Here is a 17,929-nt window from a genome sequence, read left to right on the forward strand (position 1 = left end):
TTTGAGATCCAAAATGTTACTCTACATTTCCCTTTTCATATGCTAAAAGTTGTGTTGTACATTATTATAGTATTTCCTTTTTATTTTTAGGTTTCTAACATTTGTACATTTTTGTTTTTTTGCTTTACCTTTCGCTATTGTGTTGCTCACATTCCATCCTCTAGCACTTCTGGGGAGGATTCATCAAAGATAGACCTATGTATCTTTCACAATCTCCGCTTCTTCTAATCACATGCTTTTCTTTCGTCTTCATCCAGGCGAAGCAAGCACATAGCAGGTGGGAAGGATTGCGGACCAGGGGAGGGACAGCCAACGTCATTGACCAATGCAATTTGAGGAGGATGCAACCAAGATGCTTGGGTGGACAGGGGTTGTTCTTGTGGGGTAGGGGAGATCGGATTGTCCCACCAACTAAGTATGGATCACAGTTCCATCAGTTCATCACATTCTGACAATCAATGAGTGACATACTGTCTTATATTGCTCATGTTAATCAACTGAAACTGTATCCTCCATCTTATAGGCAGCAGCGGATCAAGTCCCATAGGTCCCAGGTCCCAGACCACATCTAAAGAGGAAGAACCATCACTTTGCCCAAACGTACCCTTCATGAGTGCAGAAACGCAACAGCTCGAGATTAGGTTCGGGAATCACTTTCTGAAGAACACTTCACTGATATATCTCCGGAACAGTCAGAGGCAGGGACAGCCCAGGTCTTCAGCACTTAGAGGGCTGCTGGAAATCAGCCACCCACTCAGTCCGAGTCAGAAGATTAGCCTCTGAAAGCGGCCACCAACTCGGTGCTGGAGATGCATCAAAAGGCAGTGAAACATCAGGCAGATGTTCAACAGTTCACCATTCAGCAGATTAGAGCAAATGAGGGAGGAGTCTGTCCGTGTTCTGTCTGATATCATGGTTCTGACATGCTAGTGCCTCAAGGTCACCATGGGAAGGTTCGCGACACCTTGGTCTAGCGGGATTTGCGTAGGGCTCTGAACTCCATGGCACCACACCCTGGTTGGCACCATCATTTACAACAGGGGGATGAGGCAATTTGACCTCTCTTCCAAATACACTATCTTCTCCAGGAATCAGAGCAGAGTCCTCAGGCAGCCACGGTAAGAATGAACGTCAGCCAAACACTGCAGGGGCCTCCTCTCAGGACACTCCATGGGTGTCCAGCTGCTGAGAATCCCCTTTGCCGGTGACCCCATTCACTCGAACTATTCTGACCGGCAGGAGACCCTAATCAGACTGGAACCCTCCAGCCTCAGGCACAAGGGGAGGCAGTGGCGTAGTGGCATTGTAACTGGACTGATGATCCAGAGACCCAGTAATACTTGGGGGACCGGTTTTGAACTACGCAATGGCAAGTGCTGGAAATTGAATCCAATAAATATTTGGAATTAAAAGTCTAATGATGACCATGAAACTATTGTCGATTGTTGTAAAAAACACAGCTGGTTCACCAAATGCCCTTTAGATCCACTGGAGACTGACTCTTAAATGTCCTCTGAAATGGCTTAGCCACTCAGTTGCATCAAACTGGTACAAAATCCCGGTATCGACCAAGGTACTGGAAACAGCAACGGCAATCCCAGCCCTGTCGACCCTGCAAAGCCCTCCTTACTAACATCTGGGGGCTTGTACCAAAATTAAGACAGATATCTTCAGACTAGTCAAACAATGGCCTGACATAGTCATACTCACAGAATCACACCTTACAGATAATGTCCCATACACCACCATCACCATCTCTAGGTATGCCCTGTCCAACTGGAGGATAGACTCAGCAGAGGAGGTGCCACAGCACCATACAGTTGGGAAAGAGTTGTCCTGGGAGTCCACAACTCTGGATCCCATGAAGTCTCACCGCTTCAGGTCAAACATGGGCAAAGAAACTTCCTGCTGATTACCATCGATCACGACCATGATCAGCTGATGAATCAGTACTCCTCCAACCTCCAGTAGGCCTCATCCTCACAACCTGACTGCTACAGATGTATCTGTCCAAAACAATAACAGTAAGAGTGACCACTGCACAGTCTTTGTGAAGACCAAGTCCGGTATTCACATTGAGGATACCATTGTGTTGTGTGGCACTATCATTGTACTAAATGGAATAGACTCAGAATTGCTGTAGCAATTGAAAACTGGGCATCCATGGGGCACTGTGTGCCATTAGCAGCAGCAGAATTGTACTCAACCATAATCTGTAAACTCATTGCCCGACACATCCCCCACTCTATCATTACCACCAAAACAGGGGAATAATTCTCATTCAATGAAGAGTGCAGGCAGGCATACCAGGAAAGCACCAGGCATATCGAAAATTGACGTGTCAATTACATCATGCTCCATTCCCATTGGCCCCAGTCCCTTACATTGACTTCCTTTTCCATTGCCCTGTGTGTATCCTTCCGCACCATAGCCCTCCCTATCCACAAACACCTTCCTCGATATGCTGGGTTTGGAAAATTCAACTCAGTCTGCACATTATTGTCTTTCTGGACAACAGTGGCACTCAAAGGGCGCAAGCTATCCGAACTCCACCCCTGGTCACAATACAGGTCTGTGTCCAAAAGTTGAGTCCTGCCTGAGTACCACTGCACAGTGGTACCATAATGACCATGCAGGCAAGCACTGGGATGCCTCAGCAGTGTGGCATTCCACTAGCATTGCAACAAGACTGGGCAAAGCTATGAAAGGTAGACCACTAGTGCTGCACGCACCTCGAGCAAAGTGAGGTGTCAACATGTGCATGCCTGCCCTTGTTAAATGAAATTCAGCCTAATGCAATTTCCTACTAGCTTGAAGCAAGATTGGGAGGTGGCACTTGATCATTTGATTCTGGCAAGAAGCTGATTTTTAAAATAAATTATTATTTTATTAGAGTTTTTCTAAGAAAACAACATCAACATTTCAGGTGAGCAGCTTTCACCAGCTCTTTTAGTCCCCCCCCCCCCCCCCCCCCCCCCCCCCCCCCCCACACACACACACATACACACACACAGACACTTTTGATACTTCTAACACCCCTTCCAGGTGAAACAACAAGAAGCTAACTTAGTGAGTATTCAGTAGATGGCAAGTAATGCAAATGGCTTTCATGCCACTAGTCAGTTGGATAGGCAACCCGGCATTTATCCACCATGAGGAGTTTTACAAACTTTTTTATACCAGTGAGTTTCAGACCCCGTTAGATTCTCCGGTCCTGCCTGCCTTGAAACTTGCCGCAGGCGGGATGGGAAAATTCCACCCAGAGTGCCTAAATTTAGAAATTTCTAAAGTCAAACTCGTGCTATTACCGAAGTAAATCAGCATCATTGGCAGAAAGTAATTAGCTCTTAAATAAACTTAGTTCACATCATTGTTTTTTGCAACATTTATGAAAACCCAAATTCTTATCCTTTTCTATCTTTGCTAAAAATGACCTATTTACTGTTTCCTGTATCAGTCACCACTTATTTGCATGTATTTATCAGCTGCTAGCCATTTTTGTCCAGATATGTTTACAACTACAGCTCTTCCTCACATTAATTGTCTAATTTTACACTTTGATGTTTTTGGCAAGTGCTACATTATTAGCAGCAGCCTCTACAGTTTCCAAGTTCTTTAAACAAGACTGCCCAAAGCCCTTAACAGTCAATAAATCACTTTTGAAATTTTGGAATGCAGCCTCTGTTTTGTTGTCTAATGTGGCAGCTTTGGGGCTCCAAGAGGGGTCCTGCACTGGGCATTATACCCAGTTGATCGTTTTGGTGGTGTTGGTTGAGTGAAAATGGTGCTCTTTGTTCAGAGGGAAATGTAGGCCAAGTCACTTGGAGAATTCCCCTATTGTCTTCAATGTCATCGAAACTTCATCAAACAGGTGGAAACTTGGTTTAAAGCTTACTTTGAAAAGTGGCATCTTTGAAACATCAAAGTAGTCTACAATTTGCACGATGGGGATGGAACTTCCCAAATTTAAGGGAACAAAAATTGCTATCAAAGCAACCAAAATGTCAGCGAAAAAGATTGTTATGACCAGTTTAACAGGGGTGAACTAACTTCTTTCTTTGTCCCACTCCTGAGATGGTCATAACAGAGTTTGAATTTTAAAAAGGCCTTATTCGCAAACCAAAATATATTTAACCATGTGTAGTTCAATGCAAGAAAGAAACCAGCAATTTGCCATAAGTTAACAAGTAAAGAGTTAATTTTATTGCTAAAACTCACAGGTCAAAATGGAGAAATTGTCAGAAGGTTCAAAATGTACAAATATGTCCAACTATCTACTAATGCAAAATCAACACACACACAATACCCCCCCCCCCCCCCCCTGCAGCAAGTGTCCTTTTCAAATAAGTTCAGTATATATTTATATCCACCATATCTTACATAACACATTTCCATAACAAGATGGCTGTGGATAATTGAGATAGCAATAGTAAAATGTGTTTCAGTTATGAAGCTAGACAACAATGAATAATTACTTTGTAGGGCTGCTAAAGGATTCCTCAGTGAAGATTCAGATGAACTCCCAGGAAATGGTAGAGAGTTGAAATGAATCAGTCAGTACTCCTCTCCCCTCTCTCCTTTAAGTCTGCTGACATCACTTCTCTCTTCAAAAAACACTTGACCCCACCTTCCTTGCAATCTGCTGCCCTATCTCCAACCTTCCTTTCTTTCAATTAAGTTTCAATCCCTGTCACAGAAACACCTCGTCAAAGACAAAAATGACATCCTATGTGACTGTGACAAAGATAATCTTTCCTTCCCCCTCCTTCGCGATCTGCCTGCCACTGTTGACCACACCATCCTCCTCCAATATCTCTCCATTTTAATTTAGCTGGATGGTTCTATTCTTATATATTTAATTGGTGCGAGAAAATCATTTGCAATGGGATCTATCTTCTTGCTTCCACACTCCAGTGACCCTCAAGGAATTTTCCTTGCCTGCCTCCAATTTCTCCTCATGCTTCTCCTCAATGACATCATCCAAAAATGTAATGCCAACTTGTACATGTACGCAGAGGACACCCAATTCTACATTACCACTTCCTTTCTCAACTCTTCCATTGTTCGCAAACCATCAGACTCCATATCTGACATCAGTAATAGATGAACAAAACTTTCCCCAATTTAATATTGGGAAGACTGAAGCCATTGTTTTCATTGTCCACTCCAACTGCATTGCCCATATACTGACTCAACCCCTCTCCCTAGCAACTATCTGAAATCAAGCTAGTTTGTTCACAAACCTGATATAATATTTCATCCCCGGATAAGCTCCCAACCTCACATTTACACCATCACTAAGACTGCTTATTTCCATTTTAGTAACATTGGACAACATCACTCCTGTCTCAACTCATTTGCTGCTGAAACCCTCACTCGTGCCTGGTTACTGTTAGATTTGACTATTCTAATGCACTCCAGGCTGCACTCACATGATTTACCCTCCGTAAGCTCGAACTTATTCAAAACACAGATGCTCTCGTCTTAACTCATAGAAAATCCCATCCATCACTTTATGTTCACTGACCTCCAATATCTCCCTGCCAAACACATCTTGATTGTAAAATTCTCACCCTTGTTTTCAAATCCCTACTTCACCTTGCCCCTTTCTAGTCCTGTAATCTTCTCCAGCACCACAACCTTCCAAGTTATCTGCACTCTAATTCTGGCCTGTTGAGCAATCTTGATCTTAATCCCTCCACCATTGGTGGCTTCATCTTAAGTTGCCTCAGCCCCAAGCTCTGGAAGATCCTCCTGCAGTTCTCCACCTCCCTTTCCTCCTTTACGACATTGCTTAAAAATTAGCTCTTTGACCGAGCTTTTGGTCATTTGACTGGTCATATTTTCTTTCATAACTCTCTTGAAGTACCTTGGAATGTTTTATGACGTTAAAGGTGCTCTATAAATATAAGTTGTTGTTGTATAGAACCAATAACGCAATATGCAGCTGGGCACTGAATGTTAATTTTCATAGATGACACAAATTTGACATTGAAAAGAATAGGGGATCTTAAACAGAAAACAACTGACATTGTTGATCCAGATGGTTCTACCCTAGATTGCGTACAAAACGATTGCTTGGCTAAGTGAGCCTGTACCTGTACGTTCATTGGTTTGTTGATGTTAGGGATGACAGGAAGAAGACTAATGTTTTAGCATCATTTAGTAGGAGGGTCAGAACCAGGAAATTATTGGTGCATTGGCTTGACATCAGATGCAGGAAAATTGCTAGAAAGGTTCATTAGGGATTAACAGAGAAAATTATATTAGGGACATGCAACATGGCTTCTGAAAAAGGCCCTGGCTCACTATCTTGGTGGAATTCTTTGAGGGAGTTAACAGTTCGTAGGATGAATGTGGCACAGTCGACATGATAGATCTGGACTGTAAGAAAGCTTGATAACTTGCCTCACCATGTGTTACGATGCATGATAGGGTTGCGTGGGTTTGGTGGACAGATTCTGGGTTGGATAAGGAGTTGGTTGCTTCCTCAAAGACAAAAGATTGTCATTCATGGTAATAGCTCCACAGAGAGATTAATTATTAGTGCAGTCCTGTGGGAATTGGTTTTGGGGCCATTACAATACACATCACTGACAGCGCCTGTAGGTTAACGGATAACAAGAAGATTTGTGATGTAAAGATCTTTTAAAAAATATGACATTGATCCAGTGGAGTTTATCGTGCTCGACATTTAAATTAAAATTTGTTGAGACGGCAAGGGACCTAAATTTTTTTAAGTATCAAGTCTCTGAAGGTTCCTGGCAAACATTAAATGGCTTTGGAAAGGCAAATATTAGGATGTATAGCTAAGATGGCCCATTATGAAAACACAGTACAGTGTCCCTGTACAAGACTATAGTATCCCTGTGCTAGTTATCTATCATCCAATACTGGGTGGGCAGAAATTTCCTTCACTATTAAGACTGAAACCATTGTTTTCAGTGTCCACTCCAAATTGCACTCCCTAGCTTCTGTTTAGCCCTGTGATGAATCTGAGAATAGTGTTCAGTTTTAGTCCACTTCCATGGTGTGAGATGTTGAGTACCCAAAAATACTTCTGAGGAGGAACACCAGAGCAATACCTAATTTGAAAACCCTGAGCTCTTTTGCTAGGCTCGGGGAGATTTTTTTTTAACCAGTATATTAGTTAGCATTTTCAGAGATAGTTGCGAAGGAAAGAGATGTGGCTGCGAAAGTGAGATTTTGAAGATAATTGTTCAAATATTAACAAAGAACCAAAAAGCAATAAAGATGAACAAGTTACGAGTCAAATGGAAATCCCGTTAAAGAGAAGAGCCGAACTTCTTCAAGGTTGGCATCCCTGGAAGAGAAATTACAGCAAATTAAACACAAACAAAAGCATACTATGGATGCTGGAAATTGAAATATTGAAATGAAAACAGGAAATGCTGAAATTACTCAGCAGGTCAGGCAGGATTTGTGGAGATGTGTCTATATTGTGCTTTAGTAATTCTAACCAAACAAAGCTGGAGAAACACTGGAGGTAACTTTCAACTTTATTGTCTGGGTCATAACTGAGCAAGAGTAAATCTCTAGTTTGTTGTAGAAAGTACATAATTTTTACTCCATTGATTTCAGGGGGGTGATCGGTTTTGCAAGGCGCCCATTTGATGGAGTCAAAGAAATTCTTCCATTGCCTTCTTACTGATCACATAGAGAATTCTTGCTTATTTATTCAAAAAGCTGTATGGAACTACCTTCAATCCTACTGTACCAAAATACACCTCATGTGTACTGCAGAGTGGCACTCAGTGGCACACTATAAGAGTGATCAGATATTTTATCATTACAGCATTACAGCATTAATTTCATACATTAAGAACAATGTACCTACAATCATCAAATTCTTCAACTATGCAAATTTAACTTTAATCTGTCATTATAAGTGTGGTAATACTACCGTCGTACATAGGTTAGAGCCAAGGTTTGTGTGTGTAAAGCTCAGGTTTCCCCTCCTGACAAGTTTTTAAAAATTGTATTCGAAGTTCAACAATTGCTTCACAGCTCCAGGGTCCCAGGTTTGATTCCCGGCTTGGGTCACTGTCTGTGCGGAGTCTGCACGTTCTCTCTGTGTGTGCGTGGATTTCCTCCGGGTGCTCCGGTTTCCTCCCACAGTCCAAAGATGTGCAGGTTAGGTGGATTGGCCATTCTAAATTGCCCTTAGTGCCCAAAATTGCTTAGTGTTGGGTGGGGTTACTAGGTTATGGGGATAGGGATGGGCTTGGGTAGGGTGCTCTTTCCAAGAGCCGGTACAGACTTGATGGGCCAAAAGGCTTCCTTCGGCAATGTAAATTCTATGATTCTACGAATATCATTGTAGATTTTTATATGATGTGCTCTGAGATTATATATTATATATTTTGTATAGCAGAAGTTAGACAAAGTTTAGGAAAGTTTTGATAGGGGGGCAGCACGGTGGAGTACTTAGTTAGCATTGCTGCCTCACAGCACAGAGGTCCCAGGTTCGATCCTGGCTCTGGGTTACTGTCCGTGTGGAGTTTGCACATTCCCCCCGTGTTTGCGTGTATTTTGCCCCCACAACCCAAAGATGTGCAGGGTAGGTGTATTGGCTAGCTAAATTGCCCCTTAATTGGTAAAAATGAATTGGGTGCTCTAAATTTATTGCAAAAAAGGGTAAGTTATGAAAGGATAGTTGTGCTCCTTGTTATGTGAATTTTGCAAGATGTGGAAACGCTTTAACAAAAATTTGAATAATTCGGACATTTTCCACTGGAGTAGAGAGGGTTCAAAGGTGAAGCGATAGATAAATAGTGCTAGATTATTTGAATGGGAAGTAAAATTGCATCCAGAAGGCATCAATTTTCACTGGAGGTGATAAGATGGCATGATGGCACAGTGGTCAGAACTGCTGCCTCACAGCGCCAAGGACAACTGTGACTGTGTGGAATTTGTACATTCTCCGGGTGGCTGTGTGGGTTTTCTCCGGATGCTCCGGTTTCCTCCCAAAGATGTACAGGTCAGGTGGATTGGCCATGATCAATACGTGGAGTTACAGGGATAGGGTGGGGGAGTGGTCCAAGGTTGAGTGCTCTTTCGAAGGGTCAGTGCCAACTCGATGGGCCAAAAGGCCTCTTTCGACATTGTTAGGGATTTGATGGATTTCTAAGCGGAGTGGTGAGAAATTATTTCTTTACATGGAGAGTGGTCAGAATGTTGAATGGCCACAAAGCACTTTTGAACCAGAATTCACACATGCTTTTAAAAGATTTGAAATGAAAAATTGTTAAGAAGGTATGGAGAACAAGACGAAAAATAAGATTAGACTGGTTTGTGTTGATAAAACTGGTAGAACTTGGTGGACCAAATTTCCTGTAATATTCTAGGATTCTGTGAAACTATTCCGATTTCTCAAGGGGAGATTCATGACCAAATAAACCTGTAAGAGTCTTGCAAAATCTATTTAATTCTTCGAGGTCTAGATGAAGAATATTTATTAACTTTCTCAGCAAGGGAAAGGATGGAGTGTGAGCAACTGAAGAAGAAAATGGGATACAAGAATAGAATATCATTGAAAGAATAAATAAGTTTGGAGAAGTGTCAACAATTGAACCATCAATTTTAGAAATTGAAACCCACCTCAATCAGCTACACAACAAAATGCTGAATTTTTATCACCAGTTGATTTGTAGTTTAGTGACTCAAATATAAGTTTCAGATAGGATTTTACAATCATAGATTATCACAAAATGTGGAATGTTTGTGAAGAGTTTGGTAATGTTTGCGTGTAATAATAATAATCTTTATTGGCGCAAGTAGGCTTACATTAACCCTGCAATGAAGTTACTGTGAAAAGCCCCTAGTCTCCACATTCTGGCGCCTGTTCGAGTACACAGGTGGAGAATTCAGAATGTCCAAATTACCCAACAGCACGTTTTTCGGGACTTGTGGGAGGAAACTGGTGCACCAGGAGGAAACCCACGCAGACACGGGGAGAGCGTGCAGACTCCACACAGACAGTGACCCAAGCTGGAATCGAACCTGGGATCCTGGCGCAGTGAAGCAAGAGTGAAAGGCTTTGAATGTAATAATGGACCAATTGTAGGTCACAACCCAGAATAAAACATGTAGGACAGAATTCAATTATAGGCTTATACGAGCAGGCTGGGAGGTATGGGAGGGGCCTATAGAATCGGGACGGAAAATGGGGGTGAGGATCCAAGAATTAAAACTTCCAGTTTTAAAATTTGATTTTATTAAACTTAACATGTGATTTAATATCAATATATATAGTAGCCATAAGAATATGAAACTTAAAAAAAATTAAAATATGTCTTAGATAACTTTTGAAATGACAATTTTGGTTAATGTTAGTACTGTAATGCAACATTATTGGTGGGTTAGATCTGATGAAAGGATCTATGCTTACCTGTATTTTGTGTTTACTTTAGAATTATGTAACTCAGCGGTTGCTTTGACTTTACAAACTTGTACATGCAAATGCTCACCAGAGTGATGCTGATCAGTACAACAAGAATCACCACAAAATCTGATGCAACATTTGAAACTACAAAAAAAGAAATCCATGTTACTACAGACAGGACAAAACAATATGTTGGTTAACAAATCTATCATGCTTAATTGTAACTTCATTATGAAAATATAATAAGCATCTCTATAATCCTCTTGCTAGATAGAAGGCTTGAAAAACATCTTTACTTGTAGGAGACAAGTTTCATTCTCTTGTAGCCCTTTTAAGTTACAGAAACGTAAAACAGGAAGTCGTTCTGCACATTTGAATTGAGGCCAGATCTGCACCAGTTACTGACAGAGTGAGCTGGGGCGAAGCAGCAAAGTACCATGACTCAGACCTGTAATCGGCACTGACATAATTTTGCTGCTGCTCACCTGCACACATCTTCTCCAGTTACTGGAAAACCCGAGGTAAAAAGGTTGTAAACCACACCTGCGCATTTGGTTTCGGAAAAAAATGTAAAAGCACTTACATTTACTGAAAATTTTTTAGTGGGTCTGGGGAATAATCTTGCGTTCAGTTTTAGGGCTGTTTGTATGTCATAGTGTTGCAAAGTGCCGCATAGTAGGTGGCACGGTAGCACAGTGGCTAGCATTGTTGCTTCACAGTGTCAGGGTCCAGGTTAGATTCCTGGCTTGGGTCACTGTCGGTGCGGATCTGCAAGTTCTCCCTATGTCTGTGGGTTTCCTCCGGGTGCTCCTGTTTCCTCCCACAAGACGTGCTGTTAGGTAATTTGGACATTCTGAATTGTCGCTCAGTGTACCCGAACAGGCACCGAAATGTGGCGACTAGGGACTTTTCACAGTAACTTCATTGCAGTGTTAATGTAAGCCTACTTGTGATAAGAAAGATTATTATTATAAAATGATACCGTTAAACAGGACACTGATAATAACATCTCAATATCCAGGGACATCAGGTTAACATTATATTTAAAGCATATTCACCTCTTGCTAAAGTAATACTTATTTCATTTGTTGTGAGATATTGCCTCCAATGACAAACGTGCTGACGAAAGCTTCAGCTTAACGTTTGAAGGCAACATACCGTTTTGAAAGTTGATTTCACTCCAGATTGCCCAGCCCCTTCCTGTCCTTGAAATAGCTTAGAACATAGAACATACAGTGCAGAAGGAGGCCATTTGGCCATCGAGTCTGCAGCGACCCACTTAAGCCCTCACTTCCACCCTATCCCTGTAACCCAATAATCCCTCCTGACCTTTTTTGGACACTAAGGGCAATTTTAGCATGCCCAATCCACCTAACCTGCATGTCTTTGGACTGTGGGAGTGTAGCCGTCTGGGATGGCCACTTACAAAGGATCCTGGGAAATACGACCACCTGCAAAGGACCATGGGAAATATGGTCAACTCAGGACTCAGACTCTCAGAGCTTATGTATATTGGCAACTCAGATAACCAGACGCTATCGAAACCCCCAGCTATTTTGCATTCTAATGGCCCATTTCCCCAGAACAAAAGACCTGTACTCAGGTAACAGATACAGAAACAGACTCATCGGCGCCACTCCCTTTGCTCAGGGAGCCCAAAAAGCCAAGGTCAATGACCGCTCAGGTCACGTCCCGCCATCAAGGCACCCGCCCCTTTATTGCCCAAAATAGAAGGCAGTAATTGAAGCCTGCCGAATTGTTGGGTCCAAAGCTAAGGACTTCCCAAAAGAGCGCAAAACCCCAGAAGGATAAAGAAAGACACTACCATGTGTTCGGTCTCTCTTGGCCCCGGCGCTCGGTCTCTCTTGGCCCCGAACTGTGCCCAAAACCAGGGTGCAGCATCACGACCAGAAGACAAGTTCAAAACCAACGATCGCTACCAGACGGATGAGCCCAGCAGAAACAAAGTCACTTCTCCAGACCCAGCCACGCAAGATCCGAACAAAGGCCTTGTTCCTCTGTATAAAGCCGGGTGCCTGAAGTTAAGTACAGGTTGTTGTAGTGTTAGGTGTAATTTAGCTTGTAGTGTTTTATGTTGCATGTCAAAGTAATTCTTGTGTGTAAATAAAATATCATTGAACTTGAACTAACTAACTGGTTGTTTGGTCTTTGATTGATATCCGGTAAAACCTTGTGGTGGTATCATTTGATACCTGGCGACTTAAGCAATATCATCATTAATAACTGTCATATTAGTATCCAGTTAAAAAGAGAATATTCTTGGCGTCTGTGGTGCGAATTGGCAACAGGAGGAAACCAGAGCACCCGGAGGAAACCCACGCAGACACAGGGAGAATGTTCAGACTCCACACAGACAGTGACCCAGCGGGGAATTGAACCTGGGACCGTGGCGCTGTGAAGCCACAGTGCTAGCCACTTGTGCTACCATGCTGCCCGACTTGTGCTACCGTGCTGCCTGAGCTGGTTTGAATGAAACCTCCCAGCTAGTGACGTGGCCCTAACTAATGGAAATACAATCGTTTTTAAACATCTCAAATGTGTTTGCTTGTGCATGTGCTTAAAACATTTTTAAAGAATGTGTTCTACAGCAGCACATGCTGCCATATCCATGGTGGGATAATTGAAGTCTGTAATGCAGATTCGTGGATCCCTAATCCACGCAGACCTTTTCCTCACATGACCAGAAATAAATTCACCAGCATGGGTCCGAGTAGTGGTTTCAGTTTTCTGCCGGCTCTTTAAATTTCAGCCCGCAAAGTAACCAGAGTGAATTTAATAATCCAGCGCATATTACAGAACGATTTGAATTAGAAACAATGATACCAAATAAAAATGATATAATTCAGCATTCATGGCTGAATTATATCAATGGAATTCAGTTGATTTCTATAAACATATACTAAAAGTGGGATTAAAGGCACCATCTCTAATATTTTATTCCCCAAACTGTAGATTAACATTGGATTTGGAGGCGACCTGGGAAGAGGCTAAACACACAAACACGCTTGGGCTTTATAAGAAACAAGTATATTGCTTAGAGACCAGGAAGATTGTGCATCTTTTAACTTTACTGGGACCACCTCTGCACGAGGATTCATCAACATTTTTCAAATAACATAGCTGCATTATTAAAGTATTCTGTAAAGTAGTTAACTTTTTAGTAAGGTTTTATGATTTCAAATAGCTATATTAATCAGACCATATCATCATGAACTGAAGGTTTTCATTGCTGGCAACTTCCATTTTGGATATCTTTTAATTAGGATACTTAAGTTTTAGAAAAATAGTCTCAAGCATGATGAAATTCTTAGAAGCCGCTACTGAAGTCCAACCATCGAGTAGGATGACAGTTTAAAATAAATTGGGCAGCACGGTAGCATAGTGGTTAGCACAATTGCTTCACAGCTCCAGGGTCCTAGGTTCGATTCCCGGCTTGGGTCACTGTCTGTGAGAGTCTGAACATTCTCCCCGTGTGTGCGTGGGTTTCCTCCGGGTGCTCCGGTTTCCTCCCACAGTCCAAAGATGTGCAGGTTAGGTGGACTGACCATGCTAAATTGCCCTTAGTGTCCAAAATTGCCCTTAGTGTTGGGTAGGGTTACTGGGTTATGGGGATAGGGTGGAGGTGTGGGCTTGGGTAGGGTGCTCTTTCCAATAGCTAGTGCAGACTCGATGAAAATGAAATGAAATGAAAACCGTTTATTGTTACAAGTAGGCTTCAAATGAAGTTACTGTGAAAACCCCCTAGTTGCCACTTTGTGGCGCCTGTTCGGGAAGGCTGGCAGAGGAATTGAACCTGCGCTGCTGGCCTGCCTTGGTTTGCTTTAAAGGCCAGCTATTTAGCCCTGTGCTAAACCAGGCCCTGGGCCGATGGGCCGAATGCCCTCCTTCTGCACTGTAAATTCTATGATTCTATGAAATCTTATAGCAAAAGTTGATAAAATACAAACTTTCTACAACCTCCTTCAGTTTCGTTTGATGGCCATTTGAGAAAATATATTCATCAAGACCAAACGGTGCTCTCCAGCTTATGCATTCCATCCCATATTTAGCAATTCACGACAACACAGGGTGGCACAGTGGTTAGCACTGCTGCCTCAACGCCAGGGACCCGGATTCAATGCCAGCCTTTACGACAGTCTGTGTGGAGTTTGCATTTTCCTCCAGGAGCTCCGGTTTGCTCCTGCAGTCCAAAGATGTGCAGGTTACGTGGATTGGTCATGCCAAATTGCCCCTTAGGGTGGGGTTACAGAAATAGGGCGGGGAATTGGGCCTAGGTACGGTGGTCTTTCGAAGGGTCAGTGCAACCTCGATGGGCCGAATTACTTCCTTCTGCACTGTAATGATTTTAGAAATTCATTCAGAAAAGAATAGCTAAAGTTGAGAGTTATGGTATTCAGATGAAAATTTATATTAGCAGTCAAATCCCCTAAATTAATACAGACCACTTTTAGCGAAATGAATAAATTGTCTTTTATTTATTTTTCAATTGGACTGTGATTAATTACAGAACCTTTAGAAAGTCAGATCTCTTATTTTCTACTGGCTGTAAATTAAATCATGGGATGATTGACATTACCATTCATTTTATCCTCAATTAGGATGAACTTACCGGCTGGCTTGATGAAAACAAATCTCTCTTGTTCTATTTCTTCACTTAAGACGACACACAGAAAATTTACTTCAAAATCCTTTGTTTTAACTTCTGAAAAATTTAGGTCAACTTCAACATAAGCTGCTTTCTTGTCTCTTCCTTCACTAGTGAATCAAAGGGACATGAACAAGAAAGAATTGAAATGCACATTGTGGTTTTCGGCACTAAAGCGTTCAAAATGTTAAGACATCATGCTAATGCATTCATATTTTGAGGATTAAGCTGAGTAATCATGTTGAATAGTTCATTTCCAATAACTTTAAGAAATTCACTTGTCTACGTAATGAGGAAATGGATTACTCACTGAGCTCATTAAGTTGTTGCACAATAACATCAAGATCACAACAGGGTTAATTCATCAACAATTTATCAAGAATCAGGGGCGGAATCGCCCGGGGCCGGCGTCAATCCCACCCCCGCCGTGGCCCGAATTCTCCGCCACCCAGGAATCAGCGGGGGCGGGAATTGCGCCGCGCCGGTCGGCGGGCCCCCCGCGACGATTCTCCGGCCCACGATGGGCCGAAGTCCCGCCGCTGACAGGCCTCTCCCGCCAGCGGGAATCAAAACACCTCTGGTGCCGGCGGGATTGGCGGCGCGGGCGGGGTCCTGGGGGAGGGGGGGGGGGAGGGCGATCTGACCCCGGGGGGGTGCCCCCACGGTGGCCTGACCTGCGATCGGGGCACACCGATCGGCAGGCGGGCCTGTGCCGTGGGGGCACTCTTTTTCTTCCACCCTGCCATGGCCTTCACCATGGCTGGGGCGGAAGAGACCCCCTCCCCTGCGCATGCGCTGGTATGACATCAGCAGCCGCTGACGCACCGGCGCATGCGTGGACTCCCGCCGGCTGGCGATGGCCTTTCGGCCCCAGCTGGCGGGGCGCCAAAGGCCATTCGCGCCGGTTGGCAGAGCAGAAACCACTCCGGCGCGGGCCTAGCCCCTCAATGTGAGGGCTTGGCCCCTAAAGGTGTGGAGAATTCCACACCTTTGGGGAGGCCCGACGCTGGAGTGGTTGACGCCACTCCAATATGCCGGGAGCCCCTGTCCCACCGGGTAGGGGAGAATCCCGGCCCAGGATCCTGAGCAATGCCTCGAGTATGTCACATTAATAAACATTAAAAGTCATCTAACGGAAAAGTTTCTAAATGTGGTAATGAGCAAGAATTGCCGGATGCTTGCCGACAGCCAACCCGCTGGGACTGTCACCTGTCTAATGCCAATTAGGGCCGGTGATAATGCCCCGCCGGCTTCATGTTGGAAATGACTGTCCCACCAGCTGATTTGCTAAGAACGTGCCTGGCAGCTCCCTGAACAGCTCTTAAACTGACCTCCCAGAGGAAACCCAGAGATCACCCAGATACGCCACCGCACAAAACCAGCTCCACTATTTGGAGATGCCCACTGGCCATACTGTTGGAAGCATTGAACTCCAGGTGGACATAGTCAGTGCTGCCTGAGAGGCAGTGGCCGTCAGCGCAGGGAGTTTCACCAGGAAGACCACCACTCAATGCCGCAAGAAGCTCAATAATATCCATCGTGTTGTATGGGTGAGTTGGCATCAGCTCCCTGGCACCGGTCCCACCTGCCATCCGCCCCCCCCCCCCCTCCCGACGATCGTGCAGATGGCACCGTGCACCCCCCAGAACAATACCGCACCTGTACCCCAGTACACCCTGGCACCCACCAGCACATTCCCAGCAGCGGTTCCCATGCCTATTCCCCAGCATCTCACCGCTCCCCCACTAGGCATGAAGTATACAGCTCATAATGCCCTCTCTCTGCCCCCACAGGAGAAGTTGCCCCATAACAGAAGGGAAAGGGTCCAGACGGGCGGCGGTGTGCTGAAGATTACAGTTCTCATCCCCTCATGCGGATGGCAGAGTGGTCACTGATGGCAAGGTTGGTCTACGCCGCATGTACTAAATGATCTGTTTGAGCTGTATGAGGAACACTACTTTCCAATGTACCACAGTACACGTGACAATAAACAAATCCAATCCAATCCAAAAGGGATATGTCAGCGATACTCCAGCGAGTCCATAGCTGATTGGATCAGTTCTGTAGCCGTCTGGGATGGCCACGTCCTGATTACAAAATGGACACTTTGCAAAGAATGCAGGGAAAATGGACAATACTGAGAAAGCAAGCAGGTGCAAGGTTTGTCTGTTGATTGGAGCTGTAGCTCCCCGACAAGAACAATACTGCAAAGCCATTACCATACGAATGAGCCATCTCCGGGGACAAGAGAGTAACATTTAGGTAAACAATACTGAGGCAGACACCCCGGCGCCAGAGGAGATTAGAACAAAGCAGGCCAACAGCCACCTAAGACACGCCCAGCCATCAGGGCACCCACCCCTTTATTAATTGGGGCCAAGTTTAAGGCCCGCCCAAAGTGCGCGAAGCCCCTTTTGAGTATAAGAAGAAGCCCCCAAGAGAGAATCGCTCCCTTGGCCTTGGCTCTCAACGAGGAGAGATCTGCCTAGCAGCTGCACCAGAACAAATAAGTGCAAAGTCAATGTACGCTACGAGACAGACGCTCCTAGCTACTATTCCGTACCAGCTCAACCCCAGCAGCCTCATAACCAGACAACGGCCATTGTTCCTCTGACTGAGTGGGCACCCAAAGCTAAGTATAGGCTTTAGTAGTAGTGATAGTTTAGTTGGTAGAGTTTTGTGCATGAGTATATTTGACTGTGTGTGTAAATAAATGAGCATTGATTTCGAACTTACTAACTGGTGTATCGAGTCTTTGATCAGTATTCGGTTTTGAACCTTGTGGGGGTATCGAAAGATACCTGGCAACTCTTAAGCAAACGTAATTAGAATTAAGGAAGCCGACCATATTAACCGCC

At 44.0% G+C, this 17,929-nt stretch overlaps 1 protein-coding gene across 1 annotated transcript in view; it reads right to left on the reverse strand.

Moving 5' to 3' along the window:
• Positions 1–4,326: 4,326 nt before the first annotated feature.
• The window catches only part of LOC119977606 (interleukin-1 receptor type 2-like), a 57,886-nt gene continuing 44,283 nt past the window's right edge, over positions 4,327–17,929 (reverse strand). The window contains exons 5-7 of the mRNA XM_038818730.1: positions 15,036–15,181; positions 10,412–10,549; positions 4,327–7,324 (exon numbers count right to left, since the gene is read on the reverse strand). Of these exons, the coding sequence (XP_038674658.1) occupies positions 10,425–10,549; positions 15,036–15,181 (271 nt within the window). The 3' untranslated portion in view covers positions 4,327–7,324; positions 10,412–10,424. The remainder of the gene's footprint in view (positions 7,325–10,411; positions 10,550–15,035; positions 15,182–17,929) is intronic.

The sequence above is a fragment of the Scyliorhinus canicula genome, chromosome 14 (assembly GCF_902713615.1).
Source record: "Scyliorhinus canicula chromosome 14, sScyCan1.1, whole genome shotgun sequence".
Lineage (NCBI taxonomy): Eukaryota > Metazoa > Chordata > Chondrichthyes > Carcharhiniformes > Scyliorhinidae > Scyliorhinus > Scyliorhinus canicula.